This window comes from Thamnophis elegans, chromosome 14, assembly GCF_009769535.1.
Source record: "Thamnophis elegans isolate rThaEle1 chromosome 14, rThaEle1.pri, whole genome shotgun sequence".
In the NCBI taxonomy this organism is placed as follows: Eukaryota; Metazoa; Chordata; class Lepidosauria; order Squamata; family Colubridae; genus Thamnophis; species Thamnophis elegans.
In genome coordinates, this window is record NC_045554.1 from 999,681 (window position 1) to 1,027,613 (window position 27,933).

At 49.9% G+C, this 27,933-nt stretch overlaps 1 protein-coding gene across 1 annotated transcript; it reads right to left on the reverse strand.

Moving 5' to 3' along the window:
* EPN2 (epsin 2) lies at positions 1-27,298 on the reverse strand. The gene is made up of 9 exons (XM_032230610.1): positions 27,166-27,298; positions 11,840-12,617; positions 9,082-9,194; positions 7,885-7,977; positions 7,286-7,445; positions 4,457-4,645; positions 3,808-3,900; positions 3,258-3,467; positions 1-1,886 (listed from the first exon to the last, which is right to left on the reverse strand). Exons 2-9 carry the CDS (start codon positions 12,432-12,434, stop codon positions 1,549-1,551), a joined length of 1,791 nt encoding a protein of 596 aa, XP_032086501.1. The 5' UTR covers positions 12,435-12,617; positions 27,166-27,298; the 3' UTR covers positions 1-1,548.
* Between the last annotated feature and the right edge of the window lie 635 nt (positions 27,299-27,933).

Sequence of the window (27,933 nt, forward strand, 5' to 3'; positions counted from 1 at the left end):
CACCATGAAGTGCATTCTTTAGTTAGAAGAGTTTAGTTAATTAAAAGTAACATTCATACAGCAATGTTTTTTTTTTTTAAGTTCTGAAAGTATTACAAGAGAGAAGTCATTTATTTACCATGATCTTCAACCTCTCAAAGGCTTCAGGAGTTGCTTTTTTTTTTACACAAAGTGGAGAGTTGTAAGTCATAAAAGGGGGAAACTGAAAGGCAACTGTAGTGTTTTCCTTTTTCAATGTCACCTCAGCCATATTCCTCTCAAAATTCACCTTACAGGAGCTATTCCGCTGTTTTTTTTTCCCAATACAAAGGACTTTGTTCAAAAGCAGGAGGTTTGTCGATATTCCCTTAAAATTCTCTTTGTGAAAACCAAGAGCTGAAAATATTTATATATAAATAAGAAACATTAAATCAAAAAAAAAGAGAGAATTGGAAAAGAAAGACTTAATTTTTCCACTAAACCTGATAAATCTATCAAAACTATCGACTGTTAAATAAGAACATTATAAAAATTAGCAAGAGTGAAAACAGAACGCTCACCTGGCGAACTCAAATCCAAAACGGCCCTATCCTTAAAAGTGCAAAAGTATACAAGGATTACTGCATAATAACAAAAGGTCACCCCCCCAAATCAGTTCCCAAGTCGCCCCAGAATTACCTTGGTATTCCCCACCCTATGCCCCCCCCTTTTTTTTGAAGCCTTGCGTCGCAAGTCAAATTAAAACAACACTAATTTCCAAACGAACGCACCCTCCGGAAGCCCAGAGCCAAAAGCCAGCCCTGAACTCCAGGGCAGCCTGCCAGCCATTCAGACGGAAGTCGTGGGCAGTCCGTGTCCAGGTGTAGAAATTCAACACTGCATACAAAAACAGCACACTTGCGGGGTTTCACAAAAAAACTTTGCGGGACTTTCACAGAGCTTGCTTCACTTCTCCTCCTGTGGACGTGCGCGGCCGGCCCTCCCCGCCTGCCTGGGGGGGTTGGGGGGGCGGGGAGGCACAGTTCTGCTCGACATTTTAGTGTGCAAGGATATACAGAACATAAAGGCCAGATACCACTTTGGCCAAGACCGGTAAGGACTATGGGTGAACCAAACAGTCTAGAAGAGAAGGTGGTTTATGTGCAAACACATTCACTAGCACTCATCTTGAGTCTCAAATGTGTTTTTTACAAGCACGGGATCTGGCTGGCACTTCCGAGGGGCGGCTTAGGGTCTACAAAACCACATGGAGGGGAGAGGGGTGGGGGCTCTTTCAGATGGCAAAGTCTTCCTATCACCTTGAAATGATCAACGAAAAGGAGGAAGGAGGGGAGGGAGCAGAACCTGACTTTGGTGACAGACATTGAAACGTTTCTGCAAGGCTGCTGAGACCCCGAAGGAAAAGGGCAGGTCTCGGCCGAGGGCACCCGGAGCTCCCACAGAAGGCGACAGCAGCCCGCCAGCCAGCCCCCCCACCCCCCCGGGGTCTCCGGTGCTCGCGGTTCAGCCCAAGCCACCTCCGATGTCCTGCCTGCCTTTCCCAGGGAGGCTTCACGCTCCAGGCTTCCTTCAGAGGAGGAAGGGGTTAGAGCCATTGGCCGGCTGAGAGACCGAGGGGGGCATCCCCGGGTGGTGGAGAGGCTGCGCCACGGGCCCCATGACGCCCACGCTCACTCCCGGGCCCATCCTGGTTAGGGAGGCCACGGGGCCCGCGGCTGGCAAGGGGGCCAGGGCCACGGGAGCTACAGACGGAAGGGCCCCCGGTTCCGGCCCCGCGTTGAAGGACAGGCTGCCCCCGAGGATGGGGCTGGCCCGCATCTGATTGAGAGTGAGGGGCTGCGGCTGATTCACTTGGAAGGGGTTGACCGTGGCTGGAGAAGGAGAAGCCGATGAAGATGACGAGGACCCTGGGAGCAGAGAAGAGGGGAGGGAAGAGTCAGTCCGAACCTCCACGGCTTCCCGTCTGAGAGCAAACGGCTACACAAGGCACAAGGCCGCAGCAAAGGCACCCTTCAATGCAAGGACGTTTTCAAGGCAAGGCCCAGAGGCCCCAACGGATGGGTCACTCAACGCCCTTTGGCCAGGAATGAGAGCAGTGGGGGCTGCAGAAGGCAAGGGGAGGGGGCGGAGGAGGGTCTGCAGCCCCACAGAATTCAGATCCCACTGCTGGTGGCTAACCAGGAGCTCAACTAAGAGACTCTTGTCTAGATCAGGAGTCTCCAACCTCGGCCACTTCAAGAGTTGAAGGTGTTAGATTGTAAAGTAATATGATTGCACATGTATACTGTCTTCTCTTATTTTTTCTTTAAAACTAAGATATGTTAAGTATATTGATATGGAAGCATAAATACCATCAACATAGAATGGAGTTTGCTCAGAAGCTGAAATACACCAATGAGAGGAAGAGTGGGAAACAGAGGAGAGAAGAAAGATGGGAAGAGAGGGATAGGAGAGAGGGTAAGGGGGGAAGATGAGGAGGGTAAGGAGGAGTGGAATGAAGAGAGAGGAGAAGGAGAAAGGAAGGGGAAGTAGAGTAGGAAAGGATGATGGAGGGAAGAAAGGAGGTAAGAGAGAGGCAGAAGAAAGAGGTCTATGGAGAGCAGAAAAGCCAATAATGGGTTATTATCTTTCTGGGCGTTGATGACAAGAGGAACTGATGTAATTACTACTTAATACAATAGGATATTGGCTATGTAATAGTATACATGTGATTATATGTTATCAAAATGGAAAATAAAAAAAAGTATATTTTCGGGGGAAAAGAAAGAGTTGAAATCCTCCAGGCTTAAGTGGTCAAGGTTGGAGATCCCTGGTCTCGATGGAAGTGAAAGATGGTCCTCTCAGTGGCTAGGAGCCCCAGAGCCACCCCAGCCTTCCCTCCCAGCCAACCCCCCCCCCCCCCCAAAAGACCTCCACTGAGCAGAAACTCTAGAGAAACGTCAGCAACCTCTCAAAGCTGGGGAATTCTGGGAGTTGAAGTCCACGCATCTTAATGTTGTTTAGGGCGACTGCCTTAACCAGACTTCAATCGACTCCCCAAGACCCCGCCTGGCGTTTCTGGGACTTCTTCCCCGCCACGCAAAACATTTATTTCCCTAAAAAGCGGCTACCCAATAGGGCTGGTGGTGAAATCAGCCGCTGCCCTGAGTCAAATAACGTAAGGCAGACTGCCCACCTTCGAAGGAGCAAGGCTCATTAATGGGCCCATTTCTCCCCCCCCTTCAGCAATTCCCCCCCCTCGAAAGAAGCCAGCCGTGCAAAGATGGCTGAAGACGTACCGGCAGCCAGGAAAGGGTTGAGGGTGGGTGGTGCTGGCTGCGGGGGCTTGGATACCAAGGAGTCCAGATTCACCAAAGCAGCATTGGAGCCCAAGAAAGACTCGGGGGTTCTCCGAGCGGCGCTCTGCTTACTGGCGGAGAAGCTGGCCGGCTGGCATTCTGAGAGGTCAGGGCTGGTGGTCCCGCTGTTTTGGGCCGAGAAAGCAGAACCTGCGTCGCGGGGAGAGAAAATAACAGCCCTTGAAAAGGATCCCCCTCAAAGGGGCACCTTCCCTGTATTAGGCCAGGCATTTCCCTTAAAAATTAGGGGGTTGCTCTACTTGTTCTTTTGGGGGGGGGGTGTTGTTTTTTGGCTTCTTCAAATCTGAAATCCAAGTCAACCCCCAAACACTGAGAATGCCGACTTGTTATAAACAACTCCCACTGGGTCCTCTTCTCCCTTGTGATTTATTTTCCCTTCTTTTAATTTGGGGGAGGGTATTTCCTACGGGGGGGGGTTCAAGACCCCCTTTTTCAGCCCCCAATTACAGCGTGTCCGTTTCAAAGATACCTTGCTTGTTAGACGTTCGAAGGGTGTCGAATTCAGAAAAGTCATCTTTAATCATCCCGTTCAAATTGCTGAAGAGGTCGAAAGATTTGCTACCTGGAACGCAAAGGAGGAATGTTGCCAACCACAGCCAGGAGGACTCTTCTCCCTAATCCTAGAAAAATACTGTTTCTGCTAACACCTCCCAATTTCTCCCTCTCTCTCCCTCCCTCTCTCATTAGAAGAGGACAAGATAACCGGTTTCGGGCCAAAAACAGGTTTGAAAATGGCCTGAAAATGACCCGAAAAATGGCCTGAAAACAGGCATGGTGCTCCAGCCAGCTGTGCCAAAAAGGTTTGCCATCCCTGCCTTGGGCCTAGCTATAGCAATAGCAGTTGGACTTATATACCGCTTCATAGGGCTTTCAGCCCTCTCTAAGCGGTTTACAGAGTCACCATATCACCCCCACAGTCTGGGTCCTCATTTCACCCACCTCGGAAGGATGGAAGGCTGAGTCAACCCTGAGCCGGTGAGATTTGAACCGCCGAACTGCAGATAACAGTCAGCTGAAGTGGCCTGCAGTACTGCACTCTAACCACTGAGCCACCTCGGCTCTAGCTGCCGATAAAACAGGTTCCTCCAGAAGACACGGAAAGCGGGCACCCTACTCACCAGAAGCAGAGATTGGCTTGTTTACCGGTGCTGGTCCCCAGGGGTCCCCAGCTGTCTTCGTTGCCACGGACGATGGTTTGGAAGGAGCCCAAGGATCGGCCCTCTTTGGGAGAGGCTGAGCAGCCGAGGAGGAGGAGGAGGAGGTCGCAGGGGCTCCCCACGGATCAAGGGAGGCGGCTGGCTTGGCACCTGCAGGCAAAGGATGTACGAGCCCCGATGTCGTGTCTGCAAGCTTTGGACTTCAGGCCCCGCCACCCTTTCTACTGTGGGGAAATGGGAGGGGGGGATTATACGGAGTTGGGTGATGTGTAGCCATAACAACATTCTTTCTCAGAAAGCCAAGGTCACTTTTGTCCCTGCACCTGGATGGATCTGGATGGGAGGGATCTGCCTTCCTGGCCATGACTGATTGGACCATGGGATGGGCTTGTGGGTGTTGGGGGAGGGTCTTGAACTTTCAACTGGGTGGGGAAAACCTGGACGCTTTCAGATTCGGGTTTTCCCCAGATGTGCCAACACAGCAATTTTAATATATTGGAATCCCCTGCCTCTTATTTTATCTTGGATGCCATTTGGAGCCCTGACACCTGAAGCTTCCCAGCAGAGTCAGACCTAACCCCCACAGTCCATTTTGAGGGGTTTCTCTCTTTTAACCCTAGTCCCAACTCAGACACTCGCCAACAGGGCCAGATGCGGATAGCATACACACAACCTTTGAGAACCCCGAGCCAAAGTTTGTGATTTCAAACGGGGCAAAGTCATCTTCTGGCTTCTGCTGAAGTTAAATAGTGAGGCCTTGAGAACCCTTTTCTTGATCTCCTCAAGACACGTACGATCCCCTTGTCTGGATCGACTTGCTGCCCGTCCATGCATTTTACCACAACTCACTCATTATAAACTAGATTCTAGGAAGGGTTTTTTAATGATTATTTTTATTAAAATTTAAAGATTGTTTCTTGATCGGCACAGCATGATTATGTGGCAAAATCAAAAGAGCAAGTGGGAAGAAGGAAGGGGAAGGAGAGGAGGAAGGAGGAAAGTAGAGAAGGGAGGGAGGGAGAAAGGAAAGGGAAAGGAGGATGGAAGGGAGAGAAAAGGAAGGAGAGAGGGTAGGAAGGGAAAGAGGAAGAGCAGGAGCAAAGGAGAGGTAAGGGAAGAAGGAAGGGGAAGGAGAGGAGGAAGGAGGAAAGTAGAGAAGGGAGGGAGGGAGAAAGGAAAGGGAAAGGAAAGGAGGATGGAAGGGAGAGAAAAGGAAGGAGAGGGGGTAGGAAGAGGAAGAGTAGGAGTAAGGGAGAGGTAAGGGAAGAAGGAAGGGGAAGGAGAGGAGGAAGGAAGAAAGTAGAGAAGGGAGAGAGGGTGAAAAGAAAGAGGTAAGGAGAGGAGGATGGAAAGGAGAGAAAGAGGAGGAGAGAGGGTAGGAAGGGGAAGAGGAAGAGCAGGAGTAGGAGAAAGGTACAGGAAGAAGGAAGGGGAAGGAGAGGAGGAAGGAAGAAAGTAGAGAAGGGAGGGAGAAAAGAAAGGGAAAATAAGGTGGTGTTATAACAGGAGGAAGGGATGATAAACAAAGCAACCCAAACTGTATATTATAACCTATTAAATGAAATAATAAATGTATAAGAATGATAAATGTTAAAACACCTGTAACCAAACAACATGCTGTATGTGATGACGGTTTTTTTTCTTTTTTGTGTTTTTTTTTCCTTTTTGTTTTTGTTTTTTTATTGTTGTGTGTATGTGTTGTCTATGTAACAAAAATAAAATAAAAATTATTTTTAAAAAAAGAGCCAGTGGCTGCCCATCCCATCTTCTCCGCGCATTGATTTAAAAAATGGGAATCCAAATTCCGCTGTGGTTGGTTGTGTTTTGGCGTGTCTGTTTAAAGGAAGCCTGCTGAAAACACACAACACTCACGGAGACACACAGAACTATCAAAACGTTGATTCCCATTTACAAACAGGTGCAGGTCCGCAGTCGCTACGTCCAGAAGATAGGAAAGACCGCCGAGCTTTCCAGAGAAAGCAGCTCATCTCTTCCCGGCTGCCTCCGCTTCCTGCAAATTCATCAACAGCCCCATGCAAGAAATGATAATTTCGGCCTGGGGCTGCCGTTGAGTGGAAGCTTCCCCAAACAAGTCGCCCTTTCATGAGTCGGGTGACAAAAGCGGGCAGACGCAGCAATGGCGGCCCCGGAGGACAAGAGAAGGCGCCCATTGAATGCCACTGAAAACCCGGTCCAGCTAAGCGAGACTTAAAAGGCCTCTGTTCCGCTCTGAGCCGCCCTTTTCAGCGGCATTCAAGAGGCGTAAATCTGATTTTTTTTCAGCCCCGTCCCAGGGAGCCAAGGAGCTGGCCAGCTGAAACAAGGGCCCGTTATCAATGAATCCCACCAGTCAATGTTGGAAGCCCGCAAGGCATCACAGCTGCAAGCCTCTTTCCCTGAAGCCTCAGGACGGGGGGATTGACAGCATCTCCCTAAGGTTTAATAGCAATAGCAATAGCAGTTAGACTTATATACCGCTTCATAGGGCTTTCAGCCCTCTCTAAGCGGTTTACAGAGTCAGCATATCGCCCCCAACAACAATCCGGGTCCTCATTTCACCCACCTCGGAAGGATGGAAGGCTGAGTCAACCCTGAGCCGGTGAGACTTGAACAGCCGAACTGCAGAACTGCAGTCAGCTGAAGTAGCCTGCAGTGCTGCATTTAACCACTGCGCCACCTCGGCTAAGAATAAAATGCTCCCCAAAATCCTTCCCTTCCCAAACGATACCACACTATGAGGGAAGAAGCCCTCGGGGGACTTGCGAGGGCTCCGTGGGGGAGGGCTCTTACCGAACGATTGCCAAGGATCGGAGGTGGCGGTGCTGGGAGGAGGGGCCCCCCAAGGATCTGCTTTCTTGGCTGCAGCTGGGGGCTTCCAAGACTCTCCTCCTTTGGGGGCAGGGGTGGCGGAAGAAGGCAACGCGTCCATGAGATCCAGCAGAGCTGCGTGCTGTTGACAAAAGGTAGTTCTCAGCCGGGTACAAACATTTCACAGGACCCACAAATCTTTTTTTTTTTTTAAATAAAAGGAGAGAGGGGAGCGCAGGGAACACAAACAATGCGCCATTTCACTCTTTAAGGTGCTCTTAGCTGATCTCTTGGGCTTTTCATCCCAGTACGGAAGAGATGTCTTATGCTAAACCAGTGTTTCTCCACCTTGGCAACTTGAAGATGTCCGGACTTCAACTCCCAGAATTCCCCAGCCAGCATTCGCTGGCTGGGGAATTCTGGGAGTTGAAGTCCAGACATCTTCAAGTTGCCAAGGTGGAGAAACACTGTGCTAAACATTCTCTGTCTTCCACGCGCACATAAATACGCAAAGTCAACTTCCAATCCGCCCCACCCATCCGGTGAGCTCTGAGGAGTCTTTGCAAAGGAAAACCGCCTACCTCCTTCTTTTTGGGAAATTTGACGGTATCTCTGCGACTTTCTTCCAACGCCATCTGTAACCTCAAATCGTCGCCCCGGCGCAGGCGCTCTTCCTGCAGAAGGGAGGACGGGGGGGGGGGGGGGGGTGAGGTTTAAAAGAGGGTCCCGCAACGGCTCAGAGAAAGCCGCAAGCCAAGCGCGGGGACTCCTCCGGGCCCTTCCCTCGGCCCGTGGCATCGAAGGGCTCTGCTGATACTTTCCTCGTGTCGTTTCCCTGAATTTCCTGGTCTGGACTAGAGCCAACACTTCCAGCCAGATTGCAGAAGAGATAACGGCTCTGTTGCTTCTTCATCTACGGCAGTGGTTCCCAAACTTGGCAACTTTTAAGACTTGTGGACTTCAACTCCCAGAATTCTCCAGCTAGCTCTTCTGGCTGGAGAACTCTGGGAGTTGAAGTCCACAAGTCTTAAAGTTGCCAAGTTTGGGAACCACTGATCTACGGCTGCAAAGGAGTCTCCAAACTCGTCAAATTTAAGACTTGCGAATTTCGACTCCCAGAGTTCTGGGAGTTGAAGTCCGCACGTCTTAAAAAGTTGACAAGTGTGGAGAGCCCGGATGTAGTGGGTACCAACATCAAAGATGCTAAATTGCCCATTTTTGCACTCCTGCTTTGCCTCGTCTGCAGAGGCTGCCTTGGAGATTCCGGATTTTCCATATCAAGGTTTTAGAAACTGGCCCTGTTGAGACCTGATCGTAGACCTGCAAAGGTTTTGCTTCGGGATTTGACTGATAGCTCCAGAGCGTCCAAGGGGCTGATTCACATCCATTCAAAAAAAAAGGCTGCAGCTTTCCTTTGATCACGCGTAACTCGTAACAGCTGTCAAATGCGGCCGCCACGGATCGTCAGCTCCTAGCCTAACCATGACAGCCAAGCTGGGAGGCAGGTTTTCAGGAGCGGTTTTCAGTTAATAGGGAAATTGGGGCGGCACCGACAGGGTGCCCCTGCAGGGTTGCAGAACCTACACACACACACATGCACACACAGCTAATCCAAGCATCCAAACCTAGAAGGGGAGGGAGCGGAGAGCTGCAGTTCAACAGGTTCCTACCTGTGCTCATTTTCCCAGCCCTTTTTCCTCGTTTCACCTTTCTGGGGAAGAGAGAAGATCAACCCAAAAGTGTAGCAGGTGATGCTGTTGCTCTGGGAAGAGACCAACCTGTTCTGCCACTTCTCTGCTCATGGCCAAAGCCAGCTGCAGCTGGAGCTCCTCTTCCCCGCTGGTCTGAGGCCGGGCCTGCTCCAGTTCTGAAGACACTCGCGGTGATGTAGCTGCAAGGGGGGGGAGAAACGGGCACAATCTTGGCTCCCTCTGAGCAGCTCTGCGGCTGAACCTTCCTCCTCGTCTCCCCCTCAGCCGCCCTCCCAGCGCCAGCTGCCCTTCCGCCACCAAGGTGGCGACGTCCCTCCCATCTACCTCTTAATGGGAAGGTCCCCAGGCAGACAGGTTGGAACTCAAAATAACCCTCCTCTGAGTAAAAAACAGACAAGCCGGAATTGTGAAGACTGAGAGGACTGGAATCCAGCTGAGGAAAAGTAAACATGAGGTTTACAGCCGCAGATGTTTGGGGGTGGGAAGAGAGGGTTGCAAAGGTGATTGTCCACTCTCACTTGAACTCTCCCCAAAAGGCAGAAGGACGACCAGGGTGAGGTTCCCCACTTAACAGGCTGCACACGGAGAGCAATCTGACCGTCAGGGCGGGTGCCAAGGGGGCCTGATTAGGCGAGACCCCCGAGGCCAGACTCTTTCAAGACTCCCCCGAAGGCAGACCCTGAACTGGCCTCACGCTAAACACAGAGCCGCTGTCCCTCTATGGCAGCAAAGGAGGCAGGCAGGAAGCCCCCATCAAGAGCCACTAGCAATTCGCATTCGCAACAGCACGAGAGGCTCTTATGGCCGGGAATGGTTTGCTATGCTGATGTGCACCCTACAGTCTGCCATTATTCCCTGGAAAAGGACAGGCTGAGTGTAGAGCAGTGTTTCTCAACCTTGGTGACTTTAAGTCCTGTGGACTTCAACTCCCAGAATCCCCCAGCCAGCGCAGCTGCGCTGGCTGGGGGATTCTGGGAGTTGAAGTCCACAGGACTTAAAGTCACCAAGGTTGAGAAACACTGGTGTAGAGAGACCCCCGGGGTTCACTCCCAGACATCTCCTGTAAGTGAAGCTAGACAATCCAAGGAAATATTATGCATAAGGAAATATGGCGCAGGTGGCGCAGTGGTTATGGTGCAGTACTGCAGGCCACTTCAGCTGACTGTTATCTGCAGTTCAGCGGTTCTAATCCCACCGGCTCAAGGTTGACTCAGCCTTCCATCCTTCCGAGGTGGGTGAAATGAGGACCCAGACTGTGGGGGCGATATGCTGACTCTGTAAACCGCTTAGAGAGGGCTGAAAGCCCTATGAAGCGGTATATAAGTCTAACTGCTATTGCTATATTGGCCCAAAGCCACCATCTCCCTCTCCTAATACGGTAAGGACAGGACAGTCCCGGGAAGCTTCCCAGGCCTGCTTGGGCCCATGAAACATCTGTTTGGGCACAACGTCAAGCGAAGTGACATGTTAATCCTTCCCTGCACCCAGACCGGGAAGACTTGATAACGACGACTCCACGCACACCGAGGAGAGTGTGCAAACCCCTCAGGATTCAGCATGAGTCAATCTGGTTAGGGGAGCTCACCTCCCTTAAGTTTCCACCTTCAGCTGACGGCAAGTTGTCTCCGAGGCAAAATTTCTCAGGGATTTAAAATCACAGCAGCGTTTCAGATTAAAGATGCGCCGACTTCCCCGGGGAAGCCTCCGTTAGGCTTTACAAAACCCTGCCTGTAAAGTGAAGCGACCCATCCTCCACCTCCCACGCCATATTTAAATCCCTGATGTCATTAGGAGGCTAGTCAATCACTGGGCAACCATTTCTTAAATTTCCGAAGCGTCCCAGCGTTGCGGAGAAAGCCCCGTTCCCCCAGCGATCCAGCCTAAACGGTTTCCTTGTAACCCATGAAGGGATCCTTTGTTATCCTGCTACAAAGCGCCTGATCATTAACTCAGATGTTTGCGCAAGATGGCACCGAGTAGATCCAATTTTGACACCCCCGAGACCTGCCTCCTTGGCCGCTTCCAGAAACCTTCCGATTCCCAAACTGTAAGGAAGTCAAAAACCAAAATTCCCACAGGTCAACTCTGGGCAGCCCTTCAGGCCAGAAATGAAGACCCTTCCCAGAAGATATTTCAGCTGCCTGGGCCTTCAGGGGAACCCCAGTGCCCCCCACTATGTGTGTCTGAGAAACACTGTCTGAAGTGGGGGGGAGAGTAGCAATAGCAATAGCAGTTCGACTTATATACCGCTTCATAGGGCTTTCAGCCCTCTCTAAGCGGTTTACAGAGTCAGCATATCGCCCCCAACAACAATCTGGGTCCTCATTTTACCCACCTCGGAAGGATGGAAGGCTGAGTCAACCTTGAGCCGGTGAGATTAGAACCGCCGAACTGCAGAGCAGTCAGCTGAAGTGGCCTTCAGTACTGCACCCTAACCACTGCGCCACCTCGGAGTGGCAACCACACGTCTCACAGATTCACAGAAATTACTTTAGGAAAGTATTATGAACAGTCCAAGGAACCTTTCGGCTGCAACGGTTCACTGAGACATTTCTCAATCTTTAAAGATGCCACAAAATCCTCTAGGAGGGAATAGGACTCGAAATTAAAACCAAGTGGGATGGAGCATCTGCAGGAAGGGAGGGAGGGGAGAAGGGTCTCCGGTCCAACTTCAGGGCTGCCATCCTGTTACGGAGAAGCCCCAGCCAAGCACCCGGGTCCCTGGGCAGCTGGTTCAAAGGCCCACATTTCTATTCCTCCACCCGCAAACCCCAGGAGGCCCGGAGCGTGGAAGAAGCCCAGGGCCCACCACCTGCACACTTACACCCATGGTAGGAAGCCGGGGAGCCTCCGGATTTGCCGTACTCCTGCTCGGAGTAGCTGGTGGAGAGATTGGGCTGGCTGGAGCCTCTGCCGAAGGAGATCTGGTTGCTGCCCACTCCGGTGGCCACCTGAGCCATGCGTTCTTTGGTCTTTAAGGCCTGGGCCCTCTCCGCCTTGAGCCTCTCGTCGTCCTTCAGGAGGGAGACCAGCTGCTTGGACTTCTCGCGCACGTTGATGCCCTGGTCCTTCCCGTCCCGGTCGATGTACTGGAAATCTTTCAAGGTCTGGATGGCGAAAATGTTCTCCTTGCACTGCTGGGCCACCCGCTCCGACCCGGTTTTGATCAGGTAATCCAGGAGGGTCAAGGCCTTGTAAACGTGCCTCCAGTTCTTGCCGTGGTCGTTCAGCCGCTTCCAGATCATGCTCATGATTTCGGAGAAGGCCACCACGTTGTAGGTCAGGTCCGCTATTTCGGTCATGAGGGAGCTGGAGGGACCCCAGGGGTCATTGGAGGTGGCTTCCCGGACTTTGATCTCGGCCTCCGAATAATTGTTCACAATGTTCTTCACTTGCCGCCTGATCGACGAGGTTGTCATTTTTATCTCCGTCAAGGCAGATTCCTCCCGAAAGTCCTCAGGGATGGGCCGCCGCAGCGTCTCCCCCTCCGGGGGTCCCTCGGGCAGGAAGGCAGAGCAAGGACACCCAACTGGGAGCAGCCACGTCCGATAAAGTCATTTCCTCTCCGCCTCAGAGGTACGAAAGGGACTGGGGAGCTGGACCTAAAAAGGAGGGGAAATCCCATTAGTCACCGTGGCAATGGCTGTATTGTATTGTATTGTATTGTATTATTTGTATGCCGCCCTTCTCCGGGAGGACTCAGGGCGGCGAACAATTCAAGGGGGAAAAAAAGGGGGAACATAAAAGACAAAATACAAATAATAAAAGTAGACAACAGTTGCACAACCATACAAGTCGAGAGGGGAGGGAACTCATCACCCCCAGGCCTGCCGGCAAAGCCAGGTTTTGACGGCTTTTCGGAAGGCCTGGAGAGAGGTGAGGGTCCGAATCCCTGCGGGGAGTTCATTCCAGAGGGCCGGAGCTGCCACAGAGAAGGCCCTCCCCCGGGTAATAGCCAGGTGGCATTGGCTGGTAGATGGCACCCGGAGGAGGCCAACCCTGTGAGATCTAATGGGTCTGTGGGAGGTAATTGGCAGCAGGCGGTCTCTCAAGTACCCAGATCCAATACCATGAAGGGCTTTATAAGTTACGACTAGCACCTTGAAGCGTATCCGGAGACCGATCGGTAGCTAGTGCAGCTCGCGGAGGATAGGTGTAACGTGGGTGTACCGTGGGTGTGCCTTCGGAGCCACGGCCCGATCCAGCTGCGAGGTGCCTTCCTGACCGGACAGAAGGAGCGGGGGCCCCCCTGAGCTCGCTAAATCACCCCCAGACTGGCCCTGGAGAAAGACTCCAAGCCCCCCTGGCTGCTTCCCCAAATCACACCCCCCCCCCCAGGGAAGCCACTTTAGGGCCGGGAACCCTGGCAGGCAGAGGCCTACGTGAGGGCAGCAGCTGCCGGCTAGGGCGAGGGGCTTCCTATCCTCTCCTCGTCCTCCCCTGCCAAGGCTGCAGGACGCCTGTCAAGTGGTCTTATCGGGCGAGGCAGAAAAGATAAGACAGATCACTGGGTAAATATAGAAAGGAAGGACGTGACAAATTGCTTTCATTAAAAGCAAAGCATTACATTAGCGGGGAATTAGCCTTCTTTAAAGAGGCCCCGGCGGATTATTACTTTACTGATGAATCACCCAGGAAATTGTGCAAAGTCAGCAGAAACGGGGGGGGGGGCTCCACGGGGGCCCTGGAGTTGCAACTGCAGCACGAATCAAAATTAAACTTTATGCGGCAGCTGCTTGGTGAAAATACCAGGATGCAAGTGGGCTTGCCAGAGAGAAAGAGGGGGAGAGAGAGAGAGACCTTGAAGGATGGAGAGATGATAAGAGCGAATGCTGGCTGGGGAATTCTGGGACTTGAAGTCCAGACATCTTCAAGTTGCCAAGGTTGAGAAACACTGTGATAGAGAGATGGATAGCAGGCAGAGGGGGGAAGAGAGAGAGAGAGAGAGAGAACTGCGGGGGCTCTTGTGAGCCGAGGTGGCGCAGTGGTTAAATGCAGCACTGCAGGCTACTTCAGCTGACCGCAGTTCTGCAGTTCGGCTGTTCAAATCTCACCGGCTCAGGGTTGACTCAGCCTTCCATCCTTCCGAGGTGGGTAAAATGAGGACCCGGATTGTTGTTGGGGGCAATATGCTGACTCTGTAAACCGCTTAGAGAGGGCTGAAAGCCCCATGAAGCGGTAGATAAGTCTAACTGCTATTGCTATTCCTTCCTTCTCCCTCTATCCCTCCCTCCATCCTTTTCCTTCCTTCCTTCTCTCCTATCCCTCCCTCCATCCTTTTCCTTCCTTCCTTCCTTCTCCCTCTATCTCTCTCTCCATCCTTTTCCTTCCTTCCTTCCTTCCTTCCTTCCTTCAAGGTTGACTCAGCCTTCCATCCTTCTGAGGTGGGTGAAATGAGGACCCAGACTGTGGGGGCGATATGCTGACTCTGTAAACCGCTTAGAGGGGGCTGAAAGCCCTATGAAGCGGTATATAAGTCTAACTGCTATTGCTATTATTCCTGCAACTGAAGCCATATCTGCAATCAGGCCTCCTGATATGTCTGAGGCTGCCAGTGTGTCACACCTCAAAAACCCTTTGCCTTTTCTGGCCTTCCCACCAGCGGAGGAGGCGCATGTGACTCAGGCAGAAGGCTATGAGCACTGAAAGGGGGGGGGGGGGGAAGCATGCGCAGATTGGAAGCTAAATTCTTCCCAAAACCCCATTACGGCAAACGGTCCCTTCGCCCTTGGAAACTTCCTTTCAGTTGTGTCCTTGGCCAAAGCATTTCACAATCTCAGCAGCAGCTTTGGATGCTCACAACAGTTGGGGATCCCCGATGGCCATAACCCTCGTTTCCAACACAATCTAGGTTTGGTCATTCAAGGGGCAAATAACACTTTCCATCGGTTTCCTTTGTAGAAGGGAGCGACCCTCCGCTGGCGTCAGAAATTCTCACTCTGACTTGCGGTTTCCAAATGCAAAACTTTCCCAAGTCGAAGCGTGGCACGACAAAACCGCGCTCCACTAAAGCGCGCCCGATTAAACCGCATCGCTGACATCATCAGCAGGGCGACAACAGCGACCGCGGAGAAAAAAGGGCGCTTTAAATAGCGCTTTGAAAGCAAGCCGATTCACGTTAAGGTAAGGGTTAGGGTTAGGTTTAGGGTTAGGTTAAGGGGGGTTAGGTTTAGGTTTAGGGGTTAATTTTAGCTTTAGCGTTCGCAGCGTGCTTTTTTCGTCGCGCTGTGATGACGTCAGCTACGCGGTTTCGTTGAGCGCGCTTTAGTCAAACGTGGTTTTGTGGTGGAACCAGTCAAAGGCCTTCCTTTTCATTGAGGAGGATGCTCACAGGCTCACAGATGTATGCAGAGAGAAGGGAATAAATGTTTATAAGCTATTGGCAGCAACCAGATTTCTACAATGCAGCATTCAAAACTCCACAGCGAAGAGCAGGGAAACACGAATGGTTAGCACCAGGCGCCGTGACTTAGCATGACTGCAGTCCAATCAAGTCACCCCAGGGGTGCCCAGCCTTGGCAACTTTAAGAGCTGCAGACTTCACCTTCAATGGCTGGCTGGGGAATTCTGGGGGGGTTGAAGTCCACAAGTGTTAAAAGGGGCCACGCTTTGGGCACCCCTGAGTTACTTACCCGTTTGTTAAGAGCATAGGGGAAAAGGAGCTTCATATCTCAATACCCTGTGGGTGAGGCAAGTAAATCACAATTTATTGTTGAGATCCGGACCCTTACTACCCTCACGGCCTTCCGCAAAGCCACCAAGTCCTGGCTGTTCCAGCAGGCTGGGGGGGAGCTGAGAAGCATCTACCTCCACGGAAATTGTGAATGTTGGTTTTGATTTTAATGTGTTGTCTTTGTCTCGTTCCCCACTTTCCCTTGTCTTTTGTGAGCCGCCCGGAGTCCTCCGGGAGTGGGCGGCATACAAGACAAACAAACAAACAAACAAATAAATAAATAAATTGAGTGGCCGGCATACAAGATAGATAGATAGATAGATAGATAGATAGATAGATAGATAGATAGATAGATAGATAGATAGATAGATAGATAGATAGATAGATAGATAGATGATAGATAGATAGATAGATGATAGATAGATAGATAGATAGATAGATAGATAGATAGATAGATAGATAGATAGATAGATAGATAGATACTACCATGTTTCCCCGAAAATAAGACCGGGTCTTATTTTCTTTTGACCCCCGAAATAAGCGCTTGGCCTTATTTTCGGGGAGGTCATTATTTTTGAGCGTGGTCACCTCACGGCTGCTGCTGTGTTGCAATATTTTCGGGGAAGGGCTTATTTTATGGGGAGGTCTTATTTTCAGGGAAACAGGGTACAAGAAAGTTCTTAGGTTGCAGGATAATAAAAGGCATTTAAGTAGCCACGGGTTTTTCAAAAAGCCGAATGGAAAGCAACAGCCAGAAGAAGCTCCAGCATTCCTCTACTGAAAATGTAAAACATGCCAGAAATGTTTCTTGTTCCAGGTCTAATACCACTTGGAGAGGGGGGGGGAGAGCACCGGATGGCCCATGGCCCCATCTGTTGACTTGGAATTAAACCCCTCCAGATTTCAAAGAGAAGCCCAGGGACCCCCTGCAGCTCTGGAATCCAACTATTTCCGGTGGTACAAAAGGAGAAAGAGAGAGACCCCCCACCCCAATGTCTCCTGGAGATACAGGAAGGAAGCCTCAACTCTCCTCCCCCCCCCTGCCCTTCAATTCTAAAGAGCCTCTTTTTCGTGACATGTTAGGGAGGGGGTTGAACAAAGAAACTGGGCTTTCATTGCCCCCATTGCTCAAATCTTTGTGTGAGTTAGAAGTCACAAATCACCAGACACCAATATGACAAAGAGGCTGTGCATTTAAAAGGGGGTTAAAAGGGGGGGGGGAGGGAGATCAAAAGATTTGTTTCAATCCTATCTTTCATTCTATCACGTGCAAATACACACACACACACACAAGCACACACGCAGACTGTTAACAGATGCAGCAAAACTGGGCATTAGGCATAAAAGTCCCATATGCAAAACACACATCAGATCTTTCCTGCCTTAGTAAAAAAATAAAATAAAAGAAGGAAAAACCGTATCAAGGAACAGCAAGTAGTCCTGGAAGAGTCCCAGGAATTTCCTTGCCTTCCAACTGTCTAAACATTATCAAGCTCAGCAGAAAAGAAAAGAATCAAGCTCAGATTTAGAACCTAAAATGTATTTCAGGAAGGAAGGAAGGAATCAGTGGTGTTGCTCTCAAGCCCACAAACTACTTTTCTTCATATAACTCAGGGGTGTCCAAACTTGGGAACTTTTTAAGACTTGTGGACTTCAACTCCCAGAATTCTGGGAGTTGAAATCCACAAGTCTTAAAGTTCCCACGTTTGGACACCCCTGATATAACTGTCCTGAAGTTTCCATCTCCTGTTTCACCACTCAGGTAACAAGTCCAGCTGTCTAAGCCAGTGGTTCCCAAACTTGGCAACTTTAAGACTTGTGGACTTCAACTCCCAGAATTCTCCAGCCAGCTCTGCAGAGCTGGCTGGAGAATTCTGGGAGTTGAAGTCCACAAGTCTTAAAGTTGCCAAGTTTGGGAACCACTGGCCTAGGCGAAGAGACGGGGCATGACGGGGCCCACTTTGAAAAGTTAACTTTAATAGGATTGTCTCACTTGAAGGTGGGCTGATTTGTGTGCATTTTATTTTATTTCTTCTTCTTCTGCGTCACCCTCTAATCATTACAGGGCTTCGAGAATCAAAGCTTAAGCAAAGAGTCGGTGAACCTGATCCTAACGCCAGGATTGACTCTGCAACTTTACAGTTAGTTTACAAAAGGGAACGAGAATTTTTTCCCTGGGAAAGCTGTGGGAAAACAGGGATTATTGGCCACGTTTATGTACCTAGTTTGGATCCCCGAGGAACCTGTGCCATCCTGGCCCAAGGAGCTCAGGAGTGTCCTCCACCACCACCCCCATCAGCTGACCTGCCTTTCTCCAACAGGGTGATTTCATCATGTGTCTTTCGACAGTTGCGTACTTCAAGGCGCGTTACACAATTGGGTGCTTTGGAAACAAAAGCCAGAAGAGATTCTGTTGAACCACCAGCAGAAATCACTGAGAAGGGAGGAGGAGGAGGAGAAAAACAGGAAATCTGATTCATGAGGATCAACAAGTCAACCAAGTATTTCGGAGATTAAAACACACAAACACGTTGCTATTCAAGGAATGGAGAGAGCTGTAAGATATGTGAAGAAGCCCTCAAACCATTCCAACCCTGAAATTATGCTAATGTCTCCGCATTGCCCAATGTGGGCTTCCTCTTAACAGTACAACAAAGAGTAAAATAGATAAACACGAACGTACTGTCTGGAGATTAATGGAGTTAATGCAATTCAACCTATCTAGATAGTGCAAGGCTGGGGAAAACCAGATTAGAGACAGAGAGAATAAAATCAAATTTCCACGCCCGGAGTTTTCCTGGGGGGGTAACCACTGCAGATCTTACACACTGTTGTGGAAAGAGAGTAGAAAACCCACTGGATACTTCTCTTGCTCTTGTAGGGACACTTAGTTCAGTTCAGTTCAGTTCATTGTATTTATATGCTGTCCTTTTCCCCCGAAGGGGACTCAGGGCGGCTCACAACTCGAACCGGGGAAGGGGGATACAGACAAAAATTTAAAAAACAAGCATAACAATATATAATTTAAAACTCACAACAGTCATACCATTCGAGACGGGGGCAACAGCTCTTTAGCCCCAGGCCTGTCGGAACAACCAGGTTTTAAGGGCTGTGCGGAAGGCCTGGAGGGTGGTGAGGGTTCGAATCTCCACGGGGAGCTCGTTCCAGAGGGTCGGAGCAGCCACAGAGAAGGCTCTCCTCCGGGTAGTCGCCAGTCGACACTGGCCGGCGGATGGAATTCGGAGGAGGCCTAATCTGTGGGATCTGATCGGTCTATTGGAGGTGATTGGCAGCAGGCGGTCTCTCAATAGCAATTCAGACAGTGCTTTCCCATCAGGTTTGAGACCAGGTTTATGACACGTGGGATGCGCCACAGGAAAAGATTTCCCCCAATGCTAAATTTACAATTTGCCCATTTTAAAATAAGTGAATTTTAAACAATTCACGTACATTTTAAAAAAAAATTAATGAAAAAAAAGGTTTCCTCATTGGAAACATGAACAAAAGGATATTAACTGGGAATGGTGTCTGAAGCAGCCACCAGAGGGAATGGGAGCCCAGCTGGAAGCTGGTCTGAATTCCTGGGGGGAAAGGCCGCAATCACCTGGGACTAATCCCTGCCCCGTCCATCCTCCAGGGCTAGCCTGATGGAAAATAGTAGCAAGTCACAAGAGGTGTTACTCCCATTCGTTTATCTGCAATGGAAAACGCAGCCCCTGCCCTCTGGACCAAGAGGAAAGGAGCCAAGGGGGGGGGGGAATGCATTGGGATCATCGAGGGGGGGGGGGATGCTGCCACGCTCCTCATCCAGGATCCGAAGGCTGTTCTGGCCTGGACAGGGAAGAGGAGGCTGGGCTCAATCCTGCCAAGACTGAAGGGGAGGCTGGGGCTGGAGATTCTTTACTATAGGCCCAAGAGAGGACAGGTGCTCAGCCCGGGGGCTTTCCTGGACTCGCAGCTCCTCTGGGAAAGAACAAGGGGCAGCTGTTGGGAGTCTCACAGTCAGTGTGGTAGTGGGATGACCGGAGACCCTTCTGAATGTATTTACAAAGTGGAGGTGTTAGCGTGACCCGTCAAAACCGCGGAGGACAAAAGCGTGCTCGACGAAAGCGCGCATGTGACGTCATCACAGCGCGACGAAAAAAATTAAAAATTGAAATAAAATTAAAATTAAAGCAAGCCGATTCACATAAAGGTAAGGGTTAGGTTTAGGTTTAGGTTTAGGTTAAGGGTTAGGTTTAGAGCGTTAGCGTTAGGTTTAGCGTTAGGTTAAGGGTTAGCGTTAGGTTTAGCGTTACGTTAACGGTTAGGTTAAGGGTTAGGTTTAGGGTTAGGTTTGGGGGGGTTAGGGTAAGGTTTTAGCTTTATTTTTACATTTTTCGATCACAGCGCGATGTTTTCGTCGCGCTGTGATGACGTCAAATGCGCGCTTTCGTCGAGCGCGATTTTGTCCTCCGCGATTTTGTGGTGGAACCGGTGTTAGCACGTTGAGTTTCATTCAAGATGGCGTAGCCAAAAACCTGGGCTGAGCAGAAATTCGGGAGTTGCAGGCTTCACACTGAGGCTCTTAATTAAGGATGTCCAGCCTTGACGATTTTAAGTCCTGCGAACTTCAACTCCCCAGAATTCCCCAGCCAGCCATTTCCCCAGGAGTTGGAAGTCCACAAATCTTCAAAGTTTGCCAAGACTGGGGCACCCTTTGCCCTAAAATTGTTATTGTGAACAATCTGGACAATGCGAGCACAACATCTGTCTTACCAAACCTCCAGACAATCTCTTGCTCAACTGCCTTGCATTAGGACATATTAAACCCTCCACCTTATTGAAATAAAACAGGAAGTGTTTGCAAACCATTCCAAAGCAGCCGACCCTTATCGAAGTGCCAACTCTGTTTTTGTCAGAGGGATTGTAGCTAACTGGCTTTTAAAAAGGCCAACTTTGTAATCTGTAACATTATTGATTCAATTAAGGCTATAGAGTAGGCCAGTGTTTCTCAACCTTGGCAACTTGAAGATGTCCGGACTTCAACTCCCAGAATTCCCCAGCCAGCGAATGCTGGCTGGGGAATTCTGGGAGTTGAAGTCCCGACATCTTCAAGTTGCCAAGGTTGAGAAACACTGGAGTAGGCATCCTCAAACTGGCTATGGGCCTTCAATACATGGAGTGATGGGATGAAAAGCAACTGCCAGCTTGTAAAGAAGTGCTTTAAAAGGCGTTAAAAAGTCTTTAAAAATCGTTAAGCCTTCAAAAGTCTTTAAAAACAGCCTTCCAGATGTTTTTCACAGACATGTGATCCAGGGCCAGTGGCTGAGTAGGGAAGGGGCTGCTTTTAAAGTAGCACTCTAAAAGTGAGTGGGTGGGTGGGTGGGTGGCTGGGGGGGACATGTCTCCACGTCTCCTAGCTTTCTCAAAATCACACTAATTCAAACGCAACCACAGTATAAGGCCTGAAGGAGAATTCACCCACTGCTTTGACACTTCCCGTATATAAAGTACATCCACCAAATTGGACCTGCACAAGTGTGGCAAAAAGCCAATCAGTTTTGTGAATTCTCCTCCAGGCTTAAAAGACCTTTAGCTCTGCAATCCCAAATAAGAAGGCCCACACTTCCAAAGTCTGCCCTGTTTTTCCCCTTTGGGGTGGGAGGGGTGGGGTGGGGGTCTTAGTAAAGGGCGAGTACAGCAAGGACAAAGGCAAAATGGACTGCTAAGTTGGCCATGCCCACCCAGTCACATGACCACCTAGCCACGCCCAGCCAGCCGGTCGGGGGGGGGGCAACAGTGTGAGGGACCGTGAATCGGCCCCCTGTTCCAAAGGTTTGAGGACCCCCTGCCCTAGAGCAGTGGTTCCCAAACTTGGCAACTTTAAGACTTGTGGACTTCAACTCCCAGAATTCTCCAGCCAGCAGCTGGCTGGAGAATTCTGGGAGTTGAAGTCCACAAGTCTTAAAGTTGCCAAGTTTGGGAACTACTGCCCTAGAGTGTTCAACACAAATGTTGCCAAGCGAGCAAGAAAACACAAAACAAAACCCTTAAGAGACCCCTGGAATAGGATATTGGACATATTTATTTTTTACTTTCATCCCCTAAATGCATCGTTCATTTAGCATAAAATATACTCAGCTTAATTAGTTAATTTTAACACTCTCCCTGCCTGCAACCGAACCAAGGAGACGGGGATGAAAATGAAGAGGTTGCATCTTCAGCCCAACAGTGAAAGAGATTTTTTGCTTGTTCATTTATGCAAGAACAGTTCATTCTTTAATTGCAGATCCAGAGAGCTGACTCTGCCTCATCCATCACAATAGCCCCGAGGAGCTATTGTTTACTCTTTCAATCTCAAAGATTGGCTCAATAAGATCAAAAGGATACCAGCCTCCTGGACCAGTGAAGATCCTTACACAACTTTCAAAAGACCAGCATTAACTTTAAAGACCAAAGAAATTATAAGGAAGATCCACACAACCCTGTATGCAATTTAACTCCTCTTAAACCCCTTAGGGAAGCTGGGAACCACAATCTTGGAGGGGGGGGGGGGGAGAAGGTGAATCTGTTTTTTGAACCTTGAGTGTCTGTCTGAACACGAAGACGGATCTTTGGAAGCAAGTATTTTCCATTTCTCCTTTTCTTCATGGCAAGGAAAGCAACAACTAGCCATTAAGTTTGCTCCAAGGGTTTCCCCCCAAGCACGCAGAAACTCTAGGGGCCTTTGAGCATGGCAGGAATCCTTGCTGGCTACTAAAAACTTAACTTTGAAAACAAAATACTTTCCATCAGCCATTTATTTCAGTGACAGTGGCTTAAGACAAGTGAGTTAAAACCTGAAATTCAGGAGAAGTGAGGAACCGGCCTAGAATTCTGTACTTTTCCACTGACACTCCTTCCATCTTCCCAAGGTCCCAAGCATGCAGGGATTAACAGGAGAGGGAGAGAGCGAGGGAGGGAGGGAAGGGCAGTGCCCCAGGGCTCTGGGCAGAAGGAGAGCTGGAATCCCCTCTCCTCACAAATGGCCCTATTTCCTGCAAGCAGTTCCCACTCTCCACTGGGGGATGCTTGGGGAAAGCAGAGGGCTCTATTTTAATGTAAACAATGCCTATTGCCCAGATCCAACTTTGTAGTCCCTTGGAGGAACAGGGGGAGAAGATGACATACATGGCAGGGCCTGTCTCATATCTTGGGAAGGCCAGGAAGGGAGTTACTCAAGCTTGCAAGCCAATGCCTCTCTCTGCACCTTAGCCCGGCTGTCACAAGCCATGGCCATCGCAGGTTTCGAGCATAACTTCTCAAACTGATCTATGGAGCAGATTCAGCAAACCAAGTTTGGGCTACTCCCTTTTTGCGACCTTAACGGGCGTTTGGCTGAGCAAAGACTTCGGTTCAGGGTAGCCAAGAGCTGCAATTCAAGCTGCGTTTAGGGAAACATGTTACTGATCTTCATCTGACCAGCTTCCAAAAAAACTAGGAAAATAGTTTCACCATGCAGCAGAAATCCTGCATCCTAGGTGAACACAATAGTCGGTTTCTATCTATCCTAAAAAAACCCACCCTCTTACTATGCTCAACAAGAGAGGAACCCAAAATAACTCTGGCAAATAAGGACGGGGTTTGCTTGATGGATTCACACCACGGCCCTGGTGTCGCCCCGGGTAACCTATTTAAGTCACTGAGAGGCAGCTTTTCCATGCCTCCCAGGGACGCTCGCAAAACCACCAGGCTCTCAAAGTGGATGGCAACAGCTTTCTCATAATTGAATTCTTGTATTTGTATCACATTCATGCTGCAACGAATTAAAAATTAAAAACAAAAGATGAATAAGTTGAATGGCAAATGAAGTAACAGCAAGTTAAAACGAAATTGACAGCAAGAACGCAGGCCGACTTATAGCCCTCTAAAGAAGTGCCAACTTCTCAGCCCCGAGATTAAGATCCAGACCGGATGTTCTGTTCTGCAGATGTGATACACTATAATATCGACTGTATCCCATAGGAAACGTGGTCTTTGGCCATATTGGCTAGGAACTAAATGTAATATATAGCATGTACCTACGCCAATAAGTGAGTATCACATGTGTTGCTTTACTCTAGGAAGCTGCAGACAAACCAAAATACTCATTATCTACAAGTCAAGACTTGAAAATTCGTTTCGTGTAATTAGACTGGTTTATTTGATCCCTGGCAAAGGGCACTATTCTTCCCCACGAAACTTACTTGCAAGACGGCTCTTACGATCAGAACAAATAAAAAGGAACCTGAAGACATATCGCTAAATAAAATGACTGAAAAATATTTCCCATTTTCTATTTCTATTTATTAAATTTATAGGCCGCCCAATCCTGGAGGACTCCGGGCAGCTTACATAAAAATAAAAATATTAAGAAAAGATTAAAAGCAAATAAAACACAGCAGATTAAAAGAAACACAACATGCACCCAATCTAAGCGGGGCTGGACCTCAATCAAGAGGTCAACAGCCCCAGGCCTGCCGGAATTTTAATTCAAAGGCTGCAATCTGAGTGGAAAGCCTGTTAATGATAACAGACATACATACATACATATTATTCCAATTATGTGGCAATGTGTTTACCTTTCTCCAATGATAAAGTACAGCTAGCCCATATCGGCAAAATGCCACAAAGATTTTTTTGCAATGTATTTCAACCTACTGTAGAAGCTGCTATAACTGCCAGACAAAATTAACACCGCACATTTCCATTGCAACAGCCCTGGAGTGTGTGCATTGCAGAGTCAATCCCTAAACATGATCATCCTTTCCTACCCTCAGAAGTATTTTGACGCTCTCCGTGGGGCTGTTCAGGAGAGCTACATAAATTTAATCTCATGCTTGACTGACCAAGCCTCACGTATTTCAGTACAATTTACTCCCAGGTAGGCTTCCATGGATTCAATTTACAACTGAACATTTCTCAGTGACGTAGAGCCAGTTCGTACATATCAAGACTCCTAACTTACTAGGCACGCACTCCTTCTCAATGAAGTTATCCTAAGCCTTCATGTTAAGAGTCAATCACTTGATTTTCTTTTCTTTTAAGGAAAAAAAGGAGGGGAGGGGAGAATGAAGGAAACTCCAATCATAACCCCACTGTACAGGTTTCACAAGCTCTGTACCAGCATGCCGGTCCAATTTACAACCAGCCTTCTTCAACACAATACCTCCAGAAACGAGAGGCCAACAACTCGCAAAATTCCAGCACTATCAGTGGAAATTCTTAGCTAATCTCCAAAGAGGAGGGCCAAAAGAAGAACCCAATTAATATTTGGATGGGAGACCACAAGAAATATCAGTGCTGCAGACTAGACTAGAAAATAAAACAAAATAAACCCCAGAACAGGAGACCCTTCCTATCTAAGAAGGTAGGTGTGTCTCCACAAAATCACTCACTATTTTATCTTTACTTGGTTCCAGCACTCCTAAAAGGCCCCAAGTCAAGGAAGGTTATTGTACCCGATGCATCCGTCACCAAAACTGTCCTGGAAATTACCTCTTAATTGCAATCAGCCGCTATTTTTTTTTTAATATTGCATAAATGTAAATGCATTTTCTCAATTGTGCTGCTCTACAACAGGGAACCAAACCAAATTTCATCACTTATGTATTAAAATGTTAAAACTCACATTTATATGGCAACGTTCAAATATCTCCCAAACTACACAGAGTTCTAACGAAGTATTTTAAAATTCAAAATTTAGCAGAGGACCCACAACGTTTCCAAGGATCCAGAAAGAAATTAGGATCTGCTGATGTGCCCCATGCAAGAGAGAATGATAGAAAAATAGCTGGGAAATCATTGATCTCTGTCCTTCCTGACCATTTTGATTCCAATTGACAAGGCAGGAGGAGATAATTTATTTTCCCTGCTACTAATTGCTCTGGGATTGCCGGAACAACCTTGGATGACACAAAAGAAAGACCACCTTTCTCCAGACTTTCACTGCCATGAATTAAAATAACTGCTGCTCTCATCCTAAAGGAAAACAACAGAGAAGGACAGAGAAAATTCAGGGTGTTAGGATCTGACCTGCGTTACACATCCTTTCCGGAATGACTCCTTCACAAAGATACACCCACCCAACACAAAACACAATCCCGGTACACACACACACACACACACTCCGATTGCACCAATTCCCAGCTCCCAAAGGCTGCCCAAATTCACCGTTCCACCAACGTGTCTGAAGTCTCCGGCCTTTTGCCGCCTGCATTGCAAATCTGATTCTGGATTTGGAGGAAAGAGATGGCAGAGACTCTCAGGAATCTCGGTTGTGTCACCCACACACCACACCTTAGGGCCATTCTCCGCCCTGCGTGTGTTTTTTCAGATAAAGACAAAACATCTCCTAGACGTGCAGAGCGGCTTCCATTCAACCCGACCCCCTTGATTTATACCTTTGGGACATCCAGGAGCTCAAACGCCGGCCTTGTTCCCTTCTGCATCCCCCACCCCACCCCAAATTCTTTCCTTGTGGCTCCGTTTTAGGTAACCGCACAACTTTGGTCCCTTTTTCGACATGAAGCTCCCTCCACTTCCAAGTGCAAAAGACACACCCACGAAAAAAAACACAACAATAATGGGGAATAATCAGGTCGCAGCTTTTCCGCCTGACCCTAATTCTGAAGAAAGGCCAGAAGCTTTGGGGAGAGTTGCTGGGATTTGAACCCAAAGGCACAAAAGCTGCATGAAGCGGCTGACGCCCCCCCCCTCTCCTCCCCGGTTTCCTTGCTACCCAAAAGATCCAGAATTGAAATGAGATTGCAATGAGATGCCCCCTCCTCCCTCGCCAAGCCCTCCGCCCGTCAGCAGAGGTGGGCGAAGGGTCCCTCATCTGCACCAGCCATGAATATTTGGGGAAACAGCAATAAAAAGGGGGGAGGGGGTTGCAAAAAAAGGAGGTCCAGGCCCTCCTTTAGACCCCCCCCCTCCATGCATAACCATTCCAAAAAGGGGGGGGGAGGTCTTTGTTGTGCAGGGAGCACCTTTTACCCAAAGGGGGGTAAAAGGGGGGAGGGGAAAGGAGGGGGGGTCACAGACTCCATCCAAGGCAGCGTTGACCTCATTGCGCCCCCCGCCCTTTTGCTGGCAACCAGGACCCCCACCCTTCAAAAAAACCCTCCTTTCTTCCCCTTCGCCCCCAAAGGAACACGGAGTAAGACCCCCACCCACTCACAAAAGGTCGCCCCTTCCCTCCATGGGGGGCGCCCCCCTCCCCACCCAGAGACCCACCCCCTCTTCCAATGGGTGGGGTGGGGGCGCCAAGAGGAACCCCCTCTCCCTCCGCCCGCCTTCCCCCAACCCCCCCCCGGGGCAGGGCAGGTTCGTGGGGGGGGGGGTCTCCCTTCAAACGGGGGGGGGCTGCGTCTCGGGGAGCCCACCCTTGAGCGACCCTCCCCCGAAAGAGCCTCCGGGGAAGCCCCTGGGCCTCCCGCGACCCCTGGGCGCTCCGCTCGCCGTCGTCCCCCCACCTGCTGCCGGCGGGCGTTGCTGGGCTCCGGGCTCCGGCGGCCGCCGCCGCCGCCTTCGACACCCGCCGCCCACACGCGCCATCCAACATGGCGGCCCCGCCGAGGGAGGGGAGGGCAGGGGGGGAGGGGGAGGAAGGGGAGGGGGCGCGCTCGCTCCCGCCCGCCCGGCGTGCCCACGTGAGGGCGTGCGCGCAGCCGGAGAGGCGCTCTCCCCCCACCACCACCACCTCTCGCGCAGGCGCCCTGGCTGCCGAGGAGCCCCCCCCCCCGGAGTCCGCGCAGGCGCCGTCGCAGCCGGCTGGCATGCAGAGCAGCACCGCGGAGAGCTTGCAGCGGAGCGGGGGGCGAGGGGGAGTCTCCATGCTAGAAATTCTCCCTGCATGCATGGATGCAGCGATGCAGCTCTCCTCCCCACCACCCGGCATGGGTCGCCCTCATTAAACGCTCGCAGGAGATCAATAGGGTTGCAAACGCTGCCCAGGGATGCGCTGCGACTCGACGCCTCTTTTCCACCGGGGGGGTTTCCAAGCTTGGAGATTTCCACTCGCAGAATTCCGCCCCCCCAATGCCCGGTCCGGAGAATCGCCCCCACACAGGGTCGGTTGAAAGGAAGCCAAGAGGGTGAAAATGCAGCCCACTAAGAGTTGCACGTCCAAGAGGATGCAATATGGGGCTTTCGACTTCAATTATATAGCATGCGAAGGATGTGTTTGTGTTTTTTTATTGTTATAGTTGCAACGTACACTGAAGATGACGCTTAATTTCATT